This window comes from Syngnathus leptorhynchus, chromosome 11 (genome assembly GCF_054491065.1).
Source record: "Syngnathus leptorhynchus isolate UIUO chromosome 11, UIUO_Slep, whole genome shotgun sequence".
In the NCBI taxonomy this organism is placed as follows: Eukaryota; Metazoa; Chordata; class Actinopteri; order Syngnathiformes; family Syngnathidae; genus Syngnathus; species Syngnathus leptorhynchus.
The window spans coordinates 3,256,769-3,277,100 of NC_141205.1; the positions used below are offsets into that span (position 1 = coordinate 3,256,769).

General features: G+C 46.0%; 4 protein-coding genes across 10 annotated transcripts in view; 2 read left to right on the top strand and 2 right to left on the bottom strand.

Moving 5' to 3' along the window:
- Positions 1–90: 90 nt before the first annotated feature.
- Positions 91–4,041, bottom strand: adnpa (activity-dependent neuroprotector homeobox a). Of its 2 annotated transcripts, XM_085925102.1 has the most exons (4): positions 3,816–4,041; positions 3,335–3,447; positions 3,139–3,231; positions 91–3,059 (listed from the first exon to the last, which is right to left on the bottom strand). In XM_085925102.1, the coding sequence occupies exons 2-4, from the start codon at positions 3,440–3,442 to the stop codon at positions 489–491; spliced, it is 2,772 nt and encodes a 923-aa protein (XP_085781228.1). In that variant the 5' UTR covers positions 3,443–3,447; positions 3,816–4,041; the 3' UTR covers positions 91–488. The 2 variants fall into 2 exon arrangements, with proteins under 2 accessions (XP_085781228.1, XP_085781227.1); XM_085925101.1 differs by lacking the exon at positions 3,816–4,041 and having other exon boundaries at positions 3,335–3,809.
- A 780-nt stretch (positions 4,042–4,821) lies between these two features.
- Positions 4,822–6,851, bottom strand: LOC147048861 (DEP domain-containing mTOR-interacting protein). 5 transcript variants are annotated; one of them, XM_085925114.1, is made up of 9 exons: positions 6,755–6,851; positions 6,510–6,688; positions 6,315–6,435; positions 6,001–6,179; positions 5,707–5,919; positions 5,491–5,628; positions 5,345–5,415; positions 5,076–5,180; positions 4,822–4,969 (listed from the first exon to the last, which is right to left on the bottom strand). In XM_085925114.1, exons 1-9 carry the CDS (start codon positions 6,835–6,837, stop codon positions 4,844–4,846), a joined length of 1,215 nt encoding a protein of 404 aa, XP_085781240.1. In that variant the 5' UTR covers positions 6,838–6,851; the 3' UTR covers positions 4,822–4,843. The 5 variants fall into 5 exon arrangements, with proteins under 5 accessions (XP_085781240.1, XP_085781239.1, XP_085781238.1 ...); XM_085925113.1 differs by having other exon boundaries at positions 5,345–5,628; XM_085925112.1 differs by having other exon boundaries at positions 5,491–5,919.
- On the top strand, positions 5,049–9,327 carry mafbb (v-maf avian musculoaponeurotic fibrosarcoma oncogene homolog Bb). Of its 2 annotated transcripts, none has more exons than XM_085925120.1 (2): positions 5,049–5,191; positions 7,634–9,327. In XM_085925120.1, the coding sequence occupies exon 2, from the start codon at positions 7,831–7,833 to the stop codon at positions 8,800–8,802; it is 972 nt and encodes a 323-aa protein (XP_085781246.1). In that variant the 5' UTR covers positions 5,049–5,191; positions 7,634–7,830; the 3' UTR covers positions 8,803–9,327. The 2 variants fall into 2 exon arrangements, with proteins under 2 accessions (XP_085781246.1, XP_085781247.1); XM_085925121.1 differs by having other exon boundaries at positions 5,058–5,191; positions 7,638–9,327.
- zhx3a (zinc fingers and homeoboxes 3a) overlaps positions 5,057–20,332 on the top strand; it is a 37,276-nt gene continuing 22,000 nt past the window's right edge. Inside the window, exon 1 of the mRNA XM_085925103.1 lies at positions 5,057–5,191. The gene's annotated coding sequence lies outside the window, so the exon portion shown is untranslated. The remainder of the gene's footprint in view (positions 5,192–20,332) is intronic.

The following is a 20,332-nucleotide window of genomic DNA, read 5'->3' on the forward strand; positions in this document are numbered from 1 at the left end:
AGGGAAAGCTAATCGGGTATGTTCATACCCGGGTTAGGGGTTCGACACACGTTTTATCTATCCATTTGCTAAAAGGAAAACCTCAGACTGTACTTTTATTCATAAATGTTTTATTGAAAAGGTGAAGATAACTACTATACATCATATTGGTAATTGAATACAGGTTTAAGAGCAATTGATCCCAAAAAATATATCTCTGAGAAATGAAAACACGTCTAGTGGATAAGTGAACAGGTTACGGGGAGGCAAAGAAACATGGAAGTGTATATACAGTACAATGAAACCCTGGAATCATGTGAATTTTTGGGCCACTTCTTTTCATTGTTGTCTCATTAAAAGCAGTTTTTTTTTTTAATCAAAACAGCAAATGATTGGATTATTCTTAAATAGCAAAAAAATGCATTTGATCAGACAACAATGGAAAGAAAGATCTTTCCAACAACAAGATCAAGGCACACTTTCCCGAGCGCACGCAGCAACAGAAAGCTTCATGCGTTTGCATTTTCTTCTTGCAAAGATATTTCACTGATGCATGAAGATTCTTCCGCAGTTACCGCTTCCTTCTCTCCCGTGTCTTTGGAGTCCACCGGCCGCTTCTCTTCTGTATCTATGGAGGTAGCTACCGACTCCTCTCCCGTCGGTGTGGAGTCGGCTTGCGAGTTCTCTAACGTTTGTGTGGAGTCACCGGCGTGCTTCTCTTCCTCGTCTTCCACGTGGCCCGTCCGCTTCTCTTCGGGGAGCATCGAGTCACCTGCCTCCTTCTCCACCGAGTCACCTGCGCGCTTCTCTTCCGAGCGTGTGGATTTATCTGCCTCGTCTTCCGCGTGGCCCGTCTGCTTCTCTCCGGGGAGCATCGAGTCACCTGCCTCCTTCTCCGCCCGTGCCGAATCGCCCGCCTCCTTCTCGGCTGGATGGCCTGCCTGCTTTTCTGGTTCACTGTCGTGCGGGTCCGAGTCACCGTTTCTCTTAGCAACAGGGGTGGGCTCGATTTCTGGTTCACTATCCGAGTCGATTAGAATGGGCTCTGTGCAAATGTTCTTGGCAGAGGAGAGGACGCTCTTATTTCGGGCCATATTGGGAACGCCGGACTTGAGCCGAGCGGGCCTGTCCCCCGAAGCGTTTTCAATCTGGGCGCTGGGGAAATCGATGTCGTGTTTGACTTTCTCCAGGGCCTGCGTGTCAAATCCGAGAAGTACGGCCAGGTTTGATTTCTCGCATTGACTTTTGCATTCTCTCTGCATGGTGGCAAAGTGCTTGCATATGTGAGATTTCCATATCCAGAGGCTGGCGGACAACTTTTTCTCTTCGGCGACGGTAGGATAAGGACGTTGATTGAAGTAGGATTGGAGGAACTTTTTGCGAGCCTCAAATGTCTTGTGCTCATTGTTTCTCGGATCCAGAGCGAGGTCCCCGGTCCGCGTCTTGGTTATAGCGGTGGAAGGAAATGTCGAGTCTGTGCTTAGTTTGATCTTCTTGGAATACGTGGCCACGCGTGTCGGCAGGACCCTCTTGAGCACGGGCATCCCGGCCGAGTTGAGCGTCAAGGCCGACTTGGCACCCAGACTGGCCTGCTTCCTTCCAACCGCTCTGCACTGGACGAGATGCAGCGTAATAGTGGAAGCCACCATGTTGCTGGTGTACACGCCCAAACAATGGATGCACTTGTAGGTCATCTTCTTCTCGACGGGATGCATGGTTTGGAGGACCTGATGTCGCTGCCGGAGGTGAAAGGCCAAGGGATTCGCCACCGATTCTTTCACAGGGGTGCAACACAGCGGGCACACCGTCTTGCTGATGTAAATGGCTTCCCTATTTGTGGAACCTTCCAGCGCTTGCGTCTGCGTGAGGGAAGGGGCCACTTTCCGCACAGACTTTTCTTTCGCCTCCGATTCGTTCATGTTAAAAGTGAGAACGTGAAGCTGGACGTTTTGTTTGATGGTGAGATCGAACATCAGCGCCGCCGACCCGGGCGGTCCGACAAAAACGTTAAAGTGGGCCTGCTGCTCGTGCTCGAGTAGTTTCTCGACGCTGTGGAAAGAAGAGTGGCACTGTGGGCACGTGATGCCGTGGATTAGCAGATGGTTGAGCAGCGTATCACTGGGCAAGTAGCGGTTGCAGAGCAAACACTTGCTGGTGAAGTTGTGGATTTTCATGATGTACTTGGCCATGGCCCACACTATCCTGGCTTTGTGCGCACTTTCAAAATGAGCGCTGTAGAGGGTCTCGGGGAAGAGCTCGTTGCACACCGTGCATATCTTCCATTTTTGGGTCTGGGACGTGTTGGCGGCAGGCACGTTGCCACCGCTGTCGGCGGCGGCGGCAGTGCCGCAGGGGGCTTTTGCGTTGACCTGTTTGGCCGCCCCCAAAGACGGACTTTTACACGCGGGGCCCGTGGGCTTCAAGTAGCCAATCACCGGTTGTGCTTTGGCGTTAACTGCCAGTGAGGAGCCCCCGTTGAGAATCATCGAAGACTTCTGGGACATGCTGGGCAAATTGGAAACCACAACGTTAGCGTGGCCGATCATGGCGGTGACCTGAGCGCCTGTGCGCTCGTGGTACTCGATGACATGCTGCACCAGCGACTCGTAGGTTTTGGCTGTGAACTTGCAGCGTTTGCAGAGAATGTTGTCTCCGTTAAAAGAAGCGCCGTTCGGGAGCGACGACTTGGGGATGATGCGCAGATACGGCGCCACCACGTGCTTAAAATGTTCCCGGTAGATGTGCCTTCTCACGGCATTGTAGAGACTGTCACGGTAGGTGCATTTTTTGCAGAAGTACAAAGACCTCGTACCACCGAGGACAGACTTGTTTGTAGCTAATTGTCTCTGTTTGGCTGCATTAATCCTGGAGATCTGCTGGTCCAATTTGTCCTTGTGGAATACTCGAACATGAATCTCCAACGTTCTCTTGTTTGCAACAAACGTGCAGTAAGAGCAGTTAAGAAGAACTTTATCCTGAATCGATCTCTTGTGCGTATGGCGGTAATGATTCTTGTAACCCGCGTAGGTTGCGGAAGAAAAGCGACATTCTCTGCAGCAGTAAGGCCTTGATCGGTAGTTCTACATGGAAAAAGAAGATGCATGACATGATGTGTTGATTTCAATGCAAGCACTTCAAATGACAAAAAAAAAGCCTTACCTGTATTTTGGAGAACGAAGGATGCCAGCCACATATATCCGTGTGCAGGGTCTCGTGGAAAACTTCCTCACCTGGACTAAAATCTTTGAATTCCTGCACGGAAAAATAACAAAGCAAGAATGAACAGAAAACACACATTAATGAAAAAAAAAAATGAAACAACTAGCAGAAGAAATAAAAACGAATGGATACTCACATTTACAGCCTCCTTGCAGAACTCCAGTCCAATATCTTCAAGTGCAATTTTCACTTGTTTCCTGGCTTTCCTCAATTTGGTCAAGTCGTTCACAGGGATTTGATACATCGCTCCTGACAGACACATTTATAACGTCCACTCAGACACAAACTTGTGTGTGTAAAAACATATTGAACCAAAACTTGACCATGAGGCCCGAGCGACTCTGCTTGGGCGGGTAAGCTTCGATCAAGGCGTTTCGCATTAGTGTAAATCAGTGCTCTCGCGTTCAGGAGCATTTCTTGCCTTTCACTAAGCCGATCGGTGTTATTGAGCAAAAAAGCATGGCTCGTTTTGTCAACTTTGTGCGCCAGCGATGATGTGGTGGCTAATATTAGCTGTTGTGTTAGCTTCCCTCGATACGATTAGCCCTCTTAGCGTCACAGCATCCTTTTTGACAGGAGCGCTATTGTTTTCTTCGATGTGTGTGTATTTTTCTCACCGAGTGATAAGCCAGGATTGGCTGATGAGCTCCGTGGACAGGTGGCAAAGAAATCAATTAATTTGGCGGCCCAGCTGAGACTTCCTCCGTTCAAAAAAAAAAAAAAAAAAGCCGGTGCGGATGCTCTGTTTGGCGGCTAGCTCACAAGCTAGTTAGCTTGCAGCTATTGCAAGCGCTCTGAATTCCGCAGCGAGCCTACCGAAGAGAGGGAGAGAGGGGGGGGGAGGGAGAGGGAGAGAGAGGGGGGGAGGGAGAGAGAGAGAGAGAGAGAGAGAGAGAGAGAGAGAGAGAGAGAGAGAGAGAAAGGATGCAAGCGTTGCGGAGACCAATGTCGTCCACAATGATTCTGTCAGCACCACCCAGTGCCCAGCCTGAAAAGTGAAAGCCGCTACCCTGCCTCAGGTAAGGGAAAACACCAAAGTAAGCCAACTCCGAATCCAAAATGGCGAGTAGGGAGGGAAAAAAAACAAAAAAAACGGAAGTCCTAAGAGGCACTTGTCTCCACAGCCAGTGTTGAATTTCACTTTTAGATGGAAAATTATTTCATTTTCTGATTTTAATGGCTCTGGATTATGATGCGCCTCACCCCCAGCAAAATTGCCAGGCGCAAACAGATTTGGTGTCGTTTTGACCAGAGTAGGTCAACAGAAATAGTTTTATTGATCAAAATGAAACTTATTTATTCCAGTTATTGTGCATGTACTTAATGCAGTTAAATCTGATACATTTCTGGTGTCAAATGTAAGGCCCGGGGGCCAAATTTGACCCCAGTGCTTTATTTCATGTGCCTTGCTGAACCAAATCATGCGCATCCTCTTCAAGTTTCTTGTTCTTTATGAAAATTACAAATTGCAATCTGACCTGTCCTTTATACATGTGTTTTACTCTACATGGTTTTACAATCAGAAATGAGTCATTAGCATTTTTTTAACATCACTTCTCTAACAATCTAACTATGTCTATGTCTTAATTTGCCCTAAAAATTCACATGAAAAAGCCTGTTCCATTTTTTTCTTTTTTTTTTTTTTTTATTCCAGTGTTTCCATCACTTCCAAGACAACAATCCGAGGACCTGTCATTACCAATGTGGTGACTTTTCTGTAGTCCAGGTAGAGTACACACTGACCGTTGACCTGGCACAGTAACTGCCGCACCTAGATGAAAAAAAGGCAGCTTTTGAATGTGACACTGCTTTCTCCATTGAGCAATATCTTGTTTTTATTTGCAGTGTCTCATTGCCACAGGCATGACAATTCTAACCTTGACTCCGGCAGCTGCTGCCGGACTTCCGGGGTCAACGGCTTGCACGTAACAAGGAGCCGCCCCTCGAATGACAAAGCCCCATCCGAGTTCATCACCCGTCACCTGCCATCACGGTAAGGGAATTTGTTTTTCAATTCATATCTTTAGAATGGCCATAAAACAATACCTTGGACCTTTGAGTATGTGGCAGGTTGTGCTAGATGCATAATAGTAATACAGCATAAACTATTGGATATACTTCAAAAATAAAATCCATAGCAACTCACCGTCAACACTCTCTTGGTAAATTGCGCTCCAGGTGCCAGCAACTCTTCACAAGTAAAATGTCTTTTAAGAACTGCGAGATTAATCGTTTCAATGTCAACCAAACAATTGGACAACAGTAAATAGCGCATTTGACTTGTCCACTCGCCCGAGTCTGGGTTACATCTTGCGACTGAGGTCAAAGACAGCTGAGCAATCGGGGGGAATCCTGCAGAGTGAAGCTGAAGGGAACTCAAGCTGCCTCGCCGGCCACCGGTCACAATTTTAAGGTCTTGCCTGGCTCCCACTATCGTGAAATTGCGCAAATCACTTGTAGAGGAATGAATATGCGACAACCGGTGAAGAAAATGCACATTTTTCCAACCTGACTGAAAACCAGCAGCAGGCTCCAGAGGTTGATTTTTGTGGAGAACAAACGGACTGTCCGGTTGGCTGTCTTCTTGTGATGACGCCGCTTTGCCTTGACAATTGTCCTGCTCGTTTTCACTCAGCAGTTCGGACAAACGTCGTCGGCGCCGGAAGTTGATGCGGAACTGATAGAGAAGTCCGCTGTCAAAGAAATCTTGTTTTTGGGCCACTATTGAGGAAAGAAGAAGAATATGAAGCTGCATTTGTGGTTTTCCGGTCACCAAGCGTCATATGCTTGCCGGTCTCCCACCGTGCTGAATGATGCCTTGCTCTTGTAAAGCGCGGCACAGCTCCAGACCCTGGCACCGGCTCACTGCCTCTCCATTTTGGAGGAGCCAATCAATTAGCTGGCAGCCAAGAAAGGAGCGCTGGTACGCGACACCGTGCTCCTCTCTCAGCTGCAGAATGGAGTGCTTGTCCCCAATGAGACTAAACCCAAAGAAGAATGCAGATCTTATTCGGGGGTTAGAAATAAGAATGTAGCGTTAACCATCACGCCAATCCGACCGATTGCATTTCATAGCCCATTTGTTGTGGTCAGTCTTCGATCGTTGATGCTCTTACTGTTCATACAGTCGTTGTCCTCTCATGAAGATTTTCACTTCTTTATTGAAGGGAAATGTGCCATCATCTTTGCGGAAACGATATAGCCGTTTGGCATCCTTGAAGCCAGACCTATCACAAACTACAAAAAAAACCCTTCTGTCTTGAAAAAAACAACAACATGGTTTTACATCCTTCTTGCCACTTTGAACTTACCATGGTGCACAATGTCCTGATCCATGAGGTGCTGCATCAAATGTACGGCCGTCGTTCGATCCGGCGCCTCCTTATGGTTCACGAGCCAGGTGACGAGCTCCTCGGCTACAAAGCAGTTTGGGTATGTTCGTAGGTGGTAGCGTCTGTCCTTGATCAGTTTTCCATCGTGAAGCCTCAACCTTGAAGGACGTTTATTGACATCACGTAGTCGGCGGAGCTCTGTCTGTTTGTTTGTTTGGTCCTACCTGAGTTGTTCTCCGGCAATCATGACTTCAGCCTTGTGCTGACGAGCAAGGGCCTTTCTCCTGATGCTACTTGTTCGCTCCATGTTTGTATCATGGGACGACTGAAGCGTCTGAGTAAAGCTAACGCTTGCTTGTGGCCCTTATGTGTTTACATAATAGACATGGGCCGAATATCATGTGGGAAACAGGTTGTGTATACACGGATGAAAAGAAGCAGACACAGATGACATTCAGTCAGTCATCACTTTTTGCTGATATAGTAATATTTTTATTTTACCTCGACAGTAGTTAAACGAGCACCACTGCAACATCTAGTTTGCCTTTTTTTTTTCTTTCTTACTCAAACAATGTCCTCAAACCCTTCTTTTAGTGAACATCACTGCGTCAGCAAATTTATTGGGACGCCTGTGGTTCAACAAATGTCCACGGTGTGGCAGTATTGACTCGTGGAGCCTCAGAAGGTGGTGTCAGGTGACTCGCGTATTACGTTTTTTTTTTGTTTTTTTTTTTTTTTTTGTCCACGAAGTGAAACGGACAGTCTCGGTTTTCCTGATTGATTGTTTTGCCAGCGACCGAGAATTTTATTTGCCCTTTTTTGGATCTTGTGCATACTTGCATAGTCCGCAATGGCACGAATGAAATTGGTCAAATGGGGACAAAAGTGGCTGCAAGTCAGACACGTTGCAAACTCTATGCAGGCTGTAATGTGCGTGACGTGTGTTGGTCAAGTGATGGTCACGAGCAGCTCTTGGCTCTTGCCTTTATGCAAATGTACTCCTGCGCGCTGTGATTGGTGAGCCGCGTGGAGGTGTCGTCCGGAGGGCGGGGACACGGAGCCTGTGCAGCTTTATGAACTAACTGTTCCCTTCTTTTGCACAGTCAGACGTGCGCGTCTACGTCCTCAGTCCTCAGTGGAGCTTTGCTTGGTTCTGTCCGTTGGATGCTGCCGGAGTTGCATTTTCTCTTCTGGAGCCAAATCGAATTTTTATGAAGGTCTTCCTTTGGGGCGAATGAGTGTCATTTCAACGACTGCATGAACCTAGTTGTAGACATTTCGGAGCTCTTGCAAGGTGAAGATGAGCAGTGAGACGCACTCGCATTTGGGACTGCAGAAGCCCCCGATGACTTTCGTCAGCGACTTTGACTTAATGAAGTTCGGCGTGAAAAAGGAGGCCGTGCAGGCCATGGAACGATCCCTCATCGGGCCCTGCAACCAGCTCCACAGACCAGACTCGGTGTCATCTACCCCCGGGAGCACACCTGGCAACTCCATGCCCTCGTCGCCAAACCTCCCTCCAAACGAGCTGCGAAACAACCCCGAGGACTCCTTTTGGATAGCTACCAACGGGGCTTACCCTCACCCTCAGATGTACCCTCAAGCTTTTGGCTTGACCCCCGAGGATGCAGTCGAGGCGCTCATCGGGGCCACGACGCAGCAGGGACACCCGCCGGCGCCTCACGGCCACCAGCAACCGCCGTTCCCCATCGAGTACGAAGGCTACAGCCAGCTCGGCGAGACCGCGCATCACTACTCGGAGCTTTCGGGTCCCCCAGAAATGCTCCCGAGTAGCCACTGCCAAGACCCCTTTCTCAAGAACGACATGGGCAGCGCCTCCCCACAGTTGCCCGACGAGGTCAGCGGAGCGCACCACAACCACGGCCACCTTCAGGGGCAGCACCGGCGAGCCAACACCGAGTGTCACTTTTCCGATGACCAGCTGGTGTCCATGTCGGTCAGGGAGCTCAATCGACTCCTCCGGGGCCTCAGCAAGGACGAAGTCATGCACCTCAAGCAGAAGCGGCGGACCCTGAAAAACCGAGGCTACGCGCAATCGTGCCGCTACAAGCGCGTCCAGCAGAAACACATCTTGGAGCACGAGAAGACCAGCCTGGTGTCGCAGGTGGAGCACCTCAAACACGAACTCAACAGGCTCGTGCGAGAGAGGGATGCGTACAAAATGAAGTGCGAGAAACTGTCCGGCGCAAACTGTTACCACGAAACCGGGTCGACCAGCGACAACCCTTCCTCGCCCGAGTACATCATGTGAAGTGTGTTGATTCTCTGCAAGGAGTGGAGACGTACGTGCTACGTCTCCTCTCCAAAAACTAGCAGCCAAGTTCGCTTTTCAACAATCACTTGCTCATTGTTTCATTCATGTAAGATTCAAATATCAAATAATTACAGAGCGGTTCAACAAGCGATGAATGAAGCATGCATGCGGGACATGTGAGCTGTTTATATCTGCATTTGCTGTCAAATCACATACTTGAAATCACCCCCGGCAGTTTCTTTTGATTTCTTTTTATTGACATTTTAACCCCACCTGATTTTGCTTTTGCTTAGATTGTTTTTTTTTTGTATTATCGTTATCTTGTGAATTCAAATATACATTGAAGACAATGATGCTAGTTTTCTCTGCAGCATTATTTTTACTGAGCTGATTCTGCTGGACAGATGTCTGAATTCTTTCCACTTGCTTATCTTTTTGTAAAGAAAACACAATTATGCAAATTGCTTTTGTGTTTTTCATATACTAAGGATCAATAAAATGATTGTGACTTTTTATACCAAATTCCATGTCTTTGTGTCATTTTTCATGTTAGAAACATTTCACTTGTGTCTACAATTTTTGCAATCACTGAAAATGTCACATCCAATTGCTTTTGCGGCAAACGAAGGGCCAAGTGCTTTCGCCGCTTCCATGACCTTTTAGTCTTCAAGGAGCACCGCTTCCTGTGGGATGGTGACACGCAAAAGCGCTGGCAGGGACTGTGGGGCACAGATAAAGCACAGTGGAAATCAGGCTTCCCCTCTTCTCCCTTCCTCAGACAAACACATCACATCTGTATTCTGTGACAGGGGAAGAGAGAGTCGGCAATCCGCAGCAGCCCGGCGCGTGCGTGCACGCTCCTCTGGACACCTCGAAAGGAATGTTTGCACTTGATACCTTCTTTTTTTTCCCCTCTCTTTCTCTTTTCTGCACTGTTTGCCACTTTGTAATCCATGAGCACGCTTCCTCAACACATTTCCTTCTCAGTTCAGGAGTGCAATACTATTTGGATGACCAAGCTCCTTCCCAGGCTAACGTGATCCGACTTTCTAGCCTACTTCAATGACCTAAGCAGGTGGCTTTACTTAAGGGCAGCATCTTTTCTCTCATGTTTGACCCCTGACTGTTTTTTTTTGCTCGCCCTGCTCACCACAGGTGCAAAAGCGCTTTCCCCTTTGAAAACAGGCTTCGGTCCCGTAGTTCTTGCTTCTGGGACTCCGTTAGCAGACGATATGCTAACTGATCGCAATATAGACTGGCACCCAATACATGAGCTGTGTCTGTTTCTAACAATGATGATGATATATTGATTTATATTTCATCACGTATGCGTCTCAATATTTCCCAAACTCACTCTTCATGATTAACTTGTTTTACATTTTATGCTGTCACGTGTCCCAGTACATTACGTAAGTCGTCGGGTCGAGCTTGTAATATTTGTCTTTATTTACGTGGCATGTTCTAAAGCTTTTTTTTTCAAGAAGCGGTTGGTTGGAATCTTTGAGCGCTATCAACCATCGCCATTTGGCTTTAGAGGCATCAGCAGCCTAATAACAGTGCTTGTGTTGGCAGGGAGCGAGTCTTTGTGGTGCCTGTATGACAATGTGCCGGCTGCCATTGTAGAAACGATTAGCCAGCTCTTTTCCCTCGAATGTAATAGGCTGGAGCCCGCCGCTCATCCCCCCCCCCCCCGCCACTGCAAAGACCCCAAGCCCACAGTGCCCGAGGCAGGCTACTGAGTCAGCAGGAGGGAAAGGTGTCTGCACGTCTGTGGCATCAGAATGGAGAAAGGGAATGATGAAGCGGGTTAAAGAGGAAGCATCATCGTGTCTTGAATTCTTTCAAAATCCCTACCGCAGAGTTTCTTTTTTTCAAACGGTGACCAATCGACACAATGTATAACGCTTCAAGATGTTGACGGGAAAATGCGAGCGTTGCCGCTGCGTCTCTGACAGAAGAATGCTGCAGAGAGTCAGTCGCCATTGTGCGGGCACAAGCGAGAGGAATGCAGGCACACACACGCCGACACCAACCAACACAACCGGAGGCCTCAAGAGATGGCCTGGGCTAAAAGATACCATAGTTCAACAGAGAACTTCCTATTTGGACCCGGGGGACTGACTTCAGAAGTGCTTGTCAAAGATTAGATTGGACACAAATGTCAGTTCATCAGCTAGGTAAACATTTGTTGCTTACAAACAAATCGCGCCGATCAAGGAGCAAACTCTGATGACGATTGTCGCTCATCCTTGACGTCAGTCGGTCGGTTTCGACCGCTAAAATCAGGCACCCTCCAGTCGCAGGTTGTTTTTTTTTCTTGCCGGTTGTTTTGCAACGCAAAAAGACGTGGTCGTCTGCAAGCGCGGCGTCACGTGAGGCGCAGAGCAGTGATTTGGACGCTGGACAGGATGGACTAGGGGCTTCCTCTTTCACTTCCTATATGAGGGAGCCGGTCAAGTGACTCTTTGTGAGAGCGTTAAGCTTGTATGTCGCAGGAAAACCACAGCTTGGATAGCTGCGGTTTCCGTTCAGGATGTCCAGTCGTTTCTGGGCAGTTGTGACATTGTGAATCACGCACGTCGCACGCACACAAAACCAGCAGTCCTTTGATTACATCAGAAACATTTATATTCAAAATTGCACTTGCGTTCATTCATGTCCTTCAGGGAGCAATTTTTTTTTCCTCATCCCGACCGATTCTTCGGTCATTATGAACGTTATACTGGTAATGACTAATGTTATCACATGCCACACCGGGTGAGATTGGAGCGAGCGGTTTAATATGTAGCTCCTCAACGACAATAAAGCTTCTGGAGTTATCTTCCCAATGTTCTGCCTGTTTATGCGTGAACTTCTGGGGATCTGATAGGAGGCACTGCTGATAAGGAAGTTGTCACGTTTCACTGGACACCAGCGAGGCAGCTTCGACAAAGTCCCGAGCGTGCACTTTGGTCACAGGACAAAGGGTGAACCTCTGTAATGTAATAATTATACAGATTCTTGCCATCTTGATAGAACAAGATTGGAAAGCAACTGATGTTCCTGTTTGTGATGGACACGTCTTTCTGCTTTTTTAGCGTGACGCTGCAACTTTGAAGGGGGGGGGGATTATCCAAGAAAGCCGAGGTCTTTCCCTTTCTTTCCCTGTTAGGATTTCCTGTCCTGTTTTATGGGGGTCATGCAGCTGGCAGGCGCCCTCCGTAATAATGACAGGCAACTACTAGTGAACAGTAGAAAGAGGAGGCCCACTTCCTATCTTTCGGCCCGATAATTGTGTCTCTTAGTTTGGGAAATGCAAAGGTTTGCTGATTAAGGGTCGGCTTCTGCTCAGATGCAAGCGTGCTGCAAACTGACGAGTTCAACTTAGCTGGGGCGGAGCCAACGCGTGCTATCTCTTATCTCAGGAATACAAAATGACTCATTGACATCTAGAAAATAACAGAGGTGTTGTTTTTATTGTCTTTTTTCTTCCCCCCCCCCTCAAGAGGCCTCAACTCAATGTATTTTAGAGGATTTTAATCTGTTTGAACTTTTTTATTTTTTTATCTTGTTAATCTCTGTTGATCCTAACATGGTGGACAAGACAGTATGGCTGTGGTCATGTGTTCTTGAGAACTCTAACAGGACTGCTTGAGACTGGGTGTGTCCACTCTCCCACTAATGTGTCATGTTAACATCTCTGTCGTGTCATAACTTGTATCTCCTGGCTCTCTAATGGTGCCTGTGAAACTTGAAGTCATGTTAGCTCTTTACAAGGCTACAAATCTTGACACACCCAACATTGGGTGGGATGATTTTTTTGACAGTCAGGGAGGAGAGAGAGCAATTCACAGGCTGCCAGGGATCTATTTCGAGTCTTTACACAACAGTGAACCCAATCTTATTCTTGGTTCACATACAGGAAGTATCCTACTCTGAGTTTGGTTTGACTTACTTGAAATTCTTTCTGACATTGGATCTACTCTTGGATATTGCAAAGTTATTTGTTAAAAATACTGGTCGTGATATTTGGAGCGATATTATTTGCACGTTCTACAAACGTACACGTTCTGTTGTGCATTTGATGCCCACTTGTTGTTTTTTTTTGCTGATGAACAATAACGCAATTGAAAAATAAATAGAATTCATAGCAAAAAAGACAATTGGACCATCTCTGTCTATTTCAGTTTTCCCCATGAATGCCAGGACTCTAGATAATTAAGTCTGACGTTTCAAAAGCTTTCTTGTCACCATTCAACAGCTTGGTACCCTCAAGTGATATTCACTTTGTTAGAGCAAGTATGCTATTCATTCTGAAGGACATCCCACTTAAGAGGAGAAGGGTCAGATTGCTCTACGTCAGCACTCTTCTGATTAAGCTAGAAACTTTCAGGCATTACGTTCGTTCGGCGCTTAGTTGAGGGCAACGTAGATTTTAAGGGTCTGACCACATGTTTGAGATGCTAGCTAACATGTCCATGCTGCATGACAACATATGTTGGTGACCTTTGACTCCAAGCGCTGACCTGAGCCCACACACTGTCAGGTGTTGCGCAACATTCTTAATAGTTGGCGAGACTCACTTATCAGTCGGTTTCCCGTACATGCGAATTTTGTTTTTAAGGATGTCCTGGGCGAAAATATACAACTGAAATATTTACACTGTATACAGAGCCAAGATTTGATTTATATTTACGAATGATATGTTGTCTAATCGGCTCACAAAAAAAAAAAAAAAAAGCCCTCCTCGGCTCTTTCACAGTTGAATAATATCAAAGGCCAAAAAGTGTATGCTTGGCACAAAACATTTGCTCTCAGAGTGTCAGCTTCAAGTCTCTTTTGTGAATGTGAGGTCAAAAGAGCAGCGCAAGTGGGAGTGACAGTAGAAAGGCAGGCCGATGAGGCTAAATTTAAATCCGAGGAGGAACAGCCTTGACTCGTGTGTGTGTGTGTGTGTGTGTGTGTGTGTGTGTGTGTGTGTGTGTGTGTGCGTGCGTGTGTGTGTGTGTGTGTGTGTGTGTGTGTGTGTGTGTGTGTGTGTGTGTGTGTGTGTGTGTGTGTGTGTGTGTGTGTGTGTGTGTGTGTGTGTGTGTGTACCCTCTTTCCATACCACGTTGTCAGCATCCACATGACTTTGTGCCAGTTTTTGATTTGAAGACGTGTTGGTGGTTGATCGGTGGAGTTAGTGGAAAGCTCGAGCATCGGCCTTTCCCACACGGCAAACTCGGAGCATGAAGCTTTATCTAGCTCCGATCACCCGATAGATGGTCGGGAACTTTCGATTCCGCGTAAGAACCTGTCAAGTGTAACCAGAAAAAGTGAGAGACGTGCGCTTTCCAGTCAACCTGTCAAATAATAACCGAATAACAAAAGTGTGTCAGTTATGCCTTCAGTGAGTCTTTTTTTTTGTTTGTTTTCAGTGCGGCTCGCCTCGAGGGCTACTTGAGCACGCACACCTATCTGCGCCGCTATCTCGACAGTATATCTGTGTCAGCAGCGGACTGAGACATGATCATGAGAAATGGAGGTGATCCTGGTCCTCAGGCCCACAGATAGGGGCTGCGCTCTTAGACGTAAACAGGTTTTATGTGCGTCTGTGTGTATTTAGCACCTTTGGAAAGGTGGCATGACCAGACTTCCCACAGGAGAGAGCCTTGTCATCCCACACTTTCCTTTCCTCTCCGTCACATGCTTCTTATCTCTGCATCTGCCAGGCTTGCTGTGAGCCGCAGTGCCATCAGTTTATTTTCCATTCGGCTTGTAGTCATCGGGGTGAGCCGACTTTGGGCAAGCGGTACACCCTGGATTGCCCGTCGGGGATCTCGCGGGGTACTTAAAGACAATCATTTACGCTATTGACTTTTAGAGTCTTCGATTAGCCTAGCACGTATCCTTTGGGAAGGTGGGAGAAAAGCGACAAACCACGTGAGCATGGGGAGAGCATGCTAACTCCACACAGCGAGCGAGGCCCAGAGTTGAACCCTGAACCACAGAAGCTCCACCATGCTGTATTGTCATTTTCCATTTTTAACGAAGATCCCAAATCCCGGGCCGCAAAAGGCAGGGACGACATCATAAAGGTGACGCCTCGGCTCCATTGTGAGCCAGCGAGCGTCACGACGAGAGCTTGACCTTGCCTTTTGCCTCTTGGCTGTCTGACAAAGCAATCGCCCGTGCTCTGGTGCAGCACAGGCGTCCTCTAAATGAAAGTAGCAGGGAGACCAAGGGCAAAGAGGCCTATGGAATATCAATGTGCAATGCTCTCATTTAAGATTAAAGCTTTGAATAGAAGCCTATGGAGCGGCTTGCCTAAGAAATGCTTGACATTTTACCCTTGCTGACTCTGGATAAAAAGGTGTCCTGCCCCTCCGGTAACATCACCTCCGCTAACTAGTGGCCCCTCCTCAACCTCCCCTCCCTCCCTCCCTCCCTCCAAATTCATTGTGAAGTTATTGACTTAGGCTCCAGCCACACTTGGAACAAATAAGTAAAATGGATCCTCTTACTGGCGGCGAATGATAAGAATACCGAAATACCCAAAAGTGTGCGGCTCAGCAAAATGACAAAGTGTAGAAGGGGGAAATATGAAGCCACTGTGATAAACCCTGAAGAAGAAAAAAAAATGTACCGCTTAGATGGATACATTGGGGGATGGGGGTGAGGAAGAAAATATGCACTGACAACGTATATTGAATTGTGAGTCTTAGATGCCAGTTTATGCTAATACTGACTTTAAGCGAAAAATGCTACTTTTTGAAATGGAACCTATGACCAAGTAGCAGCCTTGCTTCAGCTTCAATTGAGTCAATCCAAAATATGGACATTTCTTGATGACTATTCCCACGTAATGTTAATTGTGCTTTTGGTTAAAAAGAAAAAGAAATCACGATGTATATTTCAATGAAAGTACTGCAGCTATCCTGAAACTGCAGATGGGAGTATATATGTATTTAACTCGTGTCATCTCTTTGAGCACACTATAGAGAATGATTTAAAAATGGAGTCTATATGGTGCTAACCGCACTCGTGATAAACAGAATTCCACATCACGCTCCGACTCTGCAGTTAACTGAATCAATGCAATTCCACTTGTGCTGATCTTGCAAACTGAAACCCTTCCCCCATCCTCTCTCGCACTCTCTCTCGCGCTCTCTCTCGCACTCTCTCTCTCTCTCTCTCTCTCGCTCTCTCTCTCTCTCGCTCTCTCTCTCTCGCTCACACACACACACACACACACACACACACACACACACACACACACACACACACACACACACACACACACACACACACACCCTGGTGGGGCAGGTCTACCCGTCGTAGCGTATTAACAGTGGAAGTCGTCACACAATCAAGACAAGGCAGAGTATGAGACGTCAGGCCAATTTGTTTCCTTCTTGGCGCTCCATCACATTAGCAGGAGAGCCATACCCTTGAGCTAAATCTAAGTTCACACAGAGGGAGCGGGCTGCTGGACAGCATTGTCAGCACCTTTTCGACGGCTGCTGACATGCAGGCGCAGACTGACGTGAAGGAAAAAAACCAACAAAAAAAAACAGGATGGTTTGAAATATGGTCCTACGGGTGTTCCCTTTTTTGTGAGCTTGTCGTTCTTATCCTGAGGCGAGAACATTTCACAAAAATGCGCCACAGTCAGAGTAGAGGGATTTCCGCTCGCAGCCTACATGTGCAAGACAAATATAACTCAACAAAGCCAGTCAATAGTTCAATTATCTACATGTCTGCTTTAATTAAACATATAATTGATCAGTCAAGGACAAATTATAGTCATCCATTCATTTAAAAGATTTGGCATGACCACCACTTGACCTCATTGTGGAGTGAGTGGCCCTAATGTAGCTACTGTTGGCTGCATTTCCCATCACAATATGTCCAAAAAATGGCTCCGCTTTAGCTAAAACAGTTAGAGGGGAAAACAGCATCATACTGCTTACGTTTGACTTTTCAAACTGAATTCATGAATATATATGAATCCATCTTGCATCTCAATCTGAAGCTCCCTCCAGCTGCTGCCATTGTCTTTGTTCTCTCAGTGTTTTTTTTTTTGTGTGTTTTATTTGCTGCAAGTGTTAGCCTGCAAATCCTGACCAGGCTGTTTTTTATTAAATATATATATATATATATATATATATATATATATATATATATATATATATATATATATATATATATATATATATATATGTGTGTGTGTGTGAACCTGTATTTTGCTAGAGTCTCAATTGTTCGAATAATGGCATTTTCATGGCAAGCTTGCAAAAATAATAGGAATTGTAATCCATACTAATTTGTTCACCAGTGCAATTGGTGTGATGTTTGACAATTTAAGCACATTCCTATTTCTTTTATTACTCAACAATTTGAAAAAAAAAAAAAAAAGCAACTTGTATCGCATGTCCTTGTCGTACTCTCCCAAGTATGACAAGCCGAGAACGGCAACCTTTGGACTTCACCACTACTCGCCTTAATAGCTCAATCTTATGGATCATTTGAAAGCCTGCTGAGACAGACAGATGGCTAATGGATTGCAAGGCAAATCAATGAGCAGATCAATAGAAGACACATCAATAAATGGCTAGAGCCCCACTGTAATAGACACCAGAGTTAACGGTGAACACTGTGGAACAACATTGCGTGCCAGCCACACTCGGCTCGTCCTGGCTGATAAGGTGTCCCGTTGAATCATGCGGACGGACAACAAACTCATTGACACAAGAACGCTACATACGTGACATTTAGAGGGCCAAACCCCCAAAACAATGGACTGAATAAATGTGATTTTGCCTGAAAGGCAGCAAAGGCAGGACCCCACAAAAACAAGCACTTGATGTTATCAATGTATGTATTTTTTCATTCCAACGCGTATTTCATAATATTTGATGCAGAGGACAGAACACACTGGACTGTTTGTTTTTTTGTTTTTTTGAATGTGCAAAGAGTACCTCAGGGCCTTACCAAAATTCCAAGTTTTTTTTTTTTTTTTTTTTCTCCTAAGAGCAAAGATTAGGAGACGAATGCAACAACTTGTTTCAGCTAAAAGACGAGCGTACTGTACTGTGCCGGGACACAACGTGCCGTGCGCAAGCGGCTGGCCGCAAATGTCGATTGTGTGGGACTCAGGTGCTTCTGTGAGCGCTGGCTTAGTCATAGCTTGCGGTTTCATCATCCAGCGACATCCAATAACCGCATTCCACGCCGGGTCAGCTGTTGAGGAATAGGCAGCGTCGTAAAGGCGTTCTATGCCATGGCCCCCGCTTACGTCAGCTCGTGCCACTTGGACACACACACACACACGCGCGAGTGTTAAGACGCTACAGCTGCTTCTAATGGGCCCGTGCCATAAATCTCGGGAGAATGGCCGCTTTGAGAGGTGGGCCCTCGCTCAGGAGCAGCTGTACCCGTCTAAAAATAGTGCCAAGGCTGCTCCTGGCACACATCGAAGTAAGCATGCAGTTCAGCACACAAAGCTAATCAACAATAACTCCCACCTGCATCGGGCCTAGCATCATCGCCATTACACAGGAAGCCGGGACCTCGTGCGGCGGGAGCGTCAGCGTATGTCACCGTGACTCACTCTACCAAAACGAGAGAATAGCGACCACAACAAATCAAACACTTTGCAAAACATTCCCACTCAGCACCACATACAACAAACGCTGGTCAGAGGACTGACAAGCTGGCCTGCTAAATTACCCCCCCAAAAAAAAATACCACAAAAGTCACACACTAAGCTTTTTTTTATCAGTGTCTCTTTTTAGTCATGTTCTGTAAGTACAAACAGAAAATTCCTCCGTAACATCCAGCACTGAAATGTTCAGACGAATGATAAAAATCCCCAAAGAATCATTTTCAAGCACGTCACTTGGATTTGGGTACTCCCACCCTAAGGAAATGTGATTGCTCAACACATTTGCTAGCATTCTGTGAAAGTTGCCAAATGAGGCCTCTGGGAGTCGCTGTCGCTTACAAACTGACAAATGAAGTGCAAGTATTCAACCACGTTGGTGAGAATGGATGGAAATTGTTTGCGTTACATTTGACCAAAGAGCTAAGTGAGCTTCCATTGAGGAGGTGAGAGGACAAGCAAGCGCATGCAGGCAGAATCCACCCTGTGCCTATAAATAAACATCAAGATGTACGTCAATCCAATAATCAATTGTGTGACGAGAGCAGACTGTCTGCTTCATTCTGATCTATTTGCTCCTGTGGGACTTGTCAAGGGGGGGGGGGCGCAATAGAAAACCATAAACACCGACAGGGCCTCATATCTGTATTGTGCTCATAAATGTTTTATCATAGAAGCTTGCAAAAACTCAAATGTTGTCCCTGCAGACTCTTAACTTGTACAGAGTGAATTTGATGAAACTGTAACATCCATTTATTGATCTATTGCCAATACTCTCGATTAAGGCACAACATTTCAATCATCTTAATTGCCAATAACATAACATTTCATAATCACTCCTGAAAGTATTCCATTTGTCATTTCTACCAGCTAATATCAGTCTCACAGTGGGGTGGGAAATCTCTTCTATTTCCTGTTTTTAGTTCTGTTTGTCTTTGCAATACTTATTTCCATTGATTTGTATGATTATCTCGATGCTTGGTGAATTTATTTAATGTGACAAAACCTCAAGAGATCATAAAGATGAGTGATTATTTTTTTAATGCACTTAAAATGTGCATGAATAGAATCCAGAAGGTCATTTGAAATGAGCATAGTGATTCTTAAGACAATGTGGATAACTGGATTCGAGCCCAACATAACATTATCATGACACTTTTTGTCAGAAATGTTGACCGCTTTTACTTGGTTCCCATTTGGAGGGGAAAAAAACTTTGTATAATAATAATAATAATAATAATAATAATACTTATCTGCACAATACTTGACTTACATCTTCAACAATTGGTTCGTGTACTTTCGTGCTCATCTTTCCGACAGATTGGCAAGGAACAAAATCCCAAAATTTAGATCATGAAAACGAGTGCAAATTGTCTAAATTTCCTCATTCCCAAATTTCAACACTGCAACAAAATCCGATGACGCTTTTTGATATGCAAGAATAGCGCACCCTCTAGCGGCCAAAAGGTCTAAGTGATGCTTTGTACAAGTGAGGCCTTTTTTTAATGGCTGCCCCCCCATCCAAGAAAAAAAATATACAATCAGGATATTGTGTTTTAATTGACACGTGAAGTGAAATATGCAAAGACTCTGTGTTTACCTGTGAGCCTCAGCTAATAGGTGCACACCGTTGTGTTGTGGCTCCCCCGCTGCTCTCCTAATTACAGCCGGTGGTTGCTTTGCAGCAGCCTAATAAAATCAAATACGGCGCTCTTCCATATTAGTCCCATTGTATGTACTTGCAGATCAGTCCCCTCTCAGCTGTGCCATTTTACATAATGAATGCCAAGGCTTTTGATGTGTTTGCTCGCTAGGAGATGCTGGCTCCGCAGGAGGAAGCCAGCCGCCCCGAGGCCCTGCTGTTCTTACCTTCTTCATTAAAAAAAAAAAAAAATGCTTAAA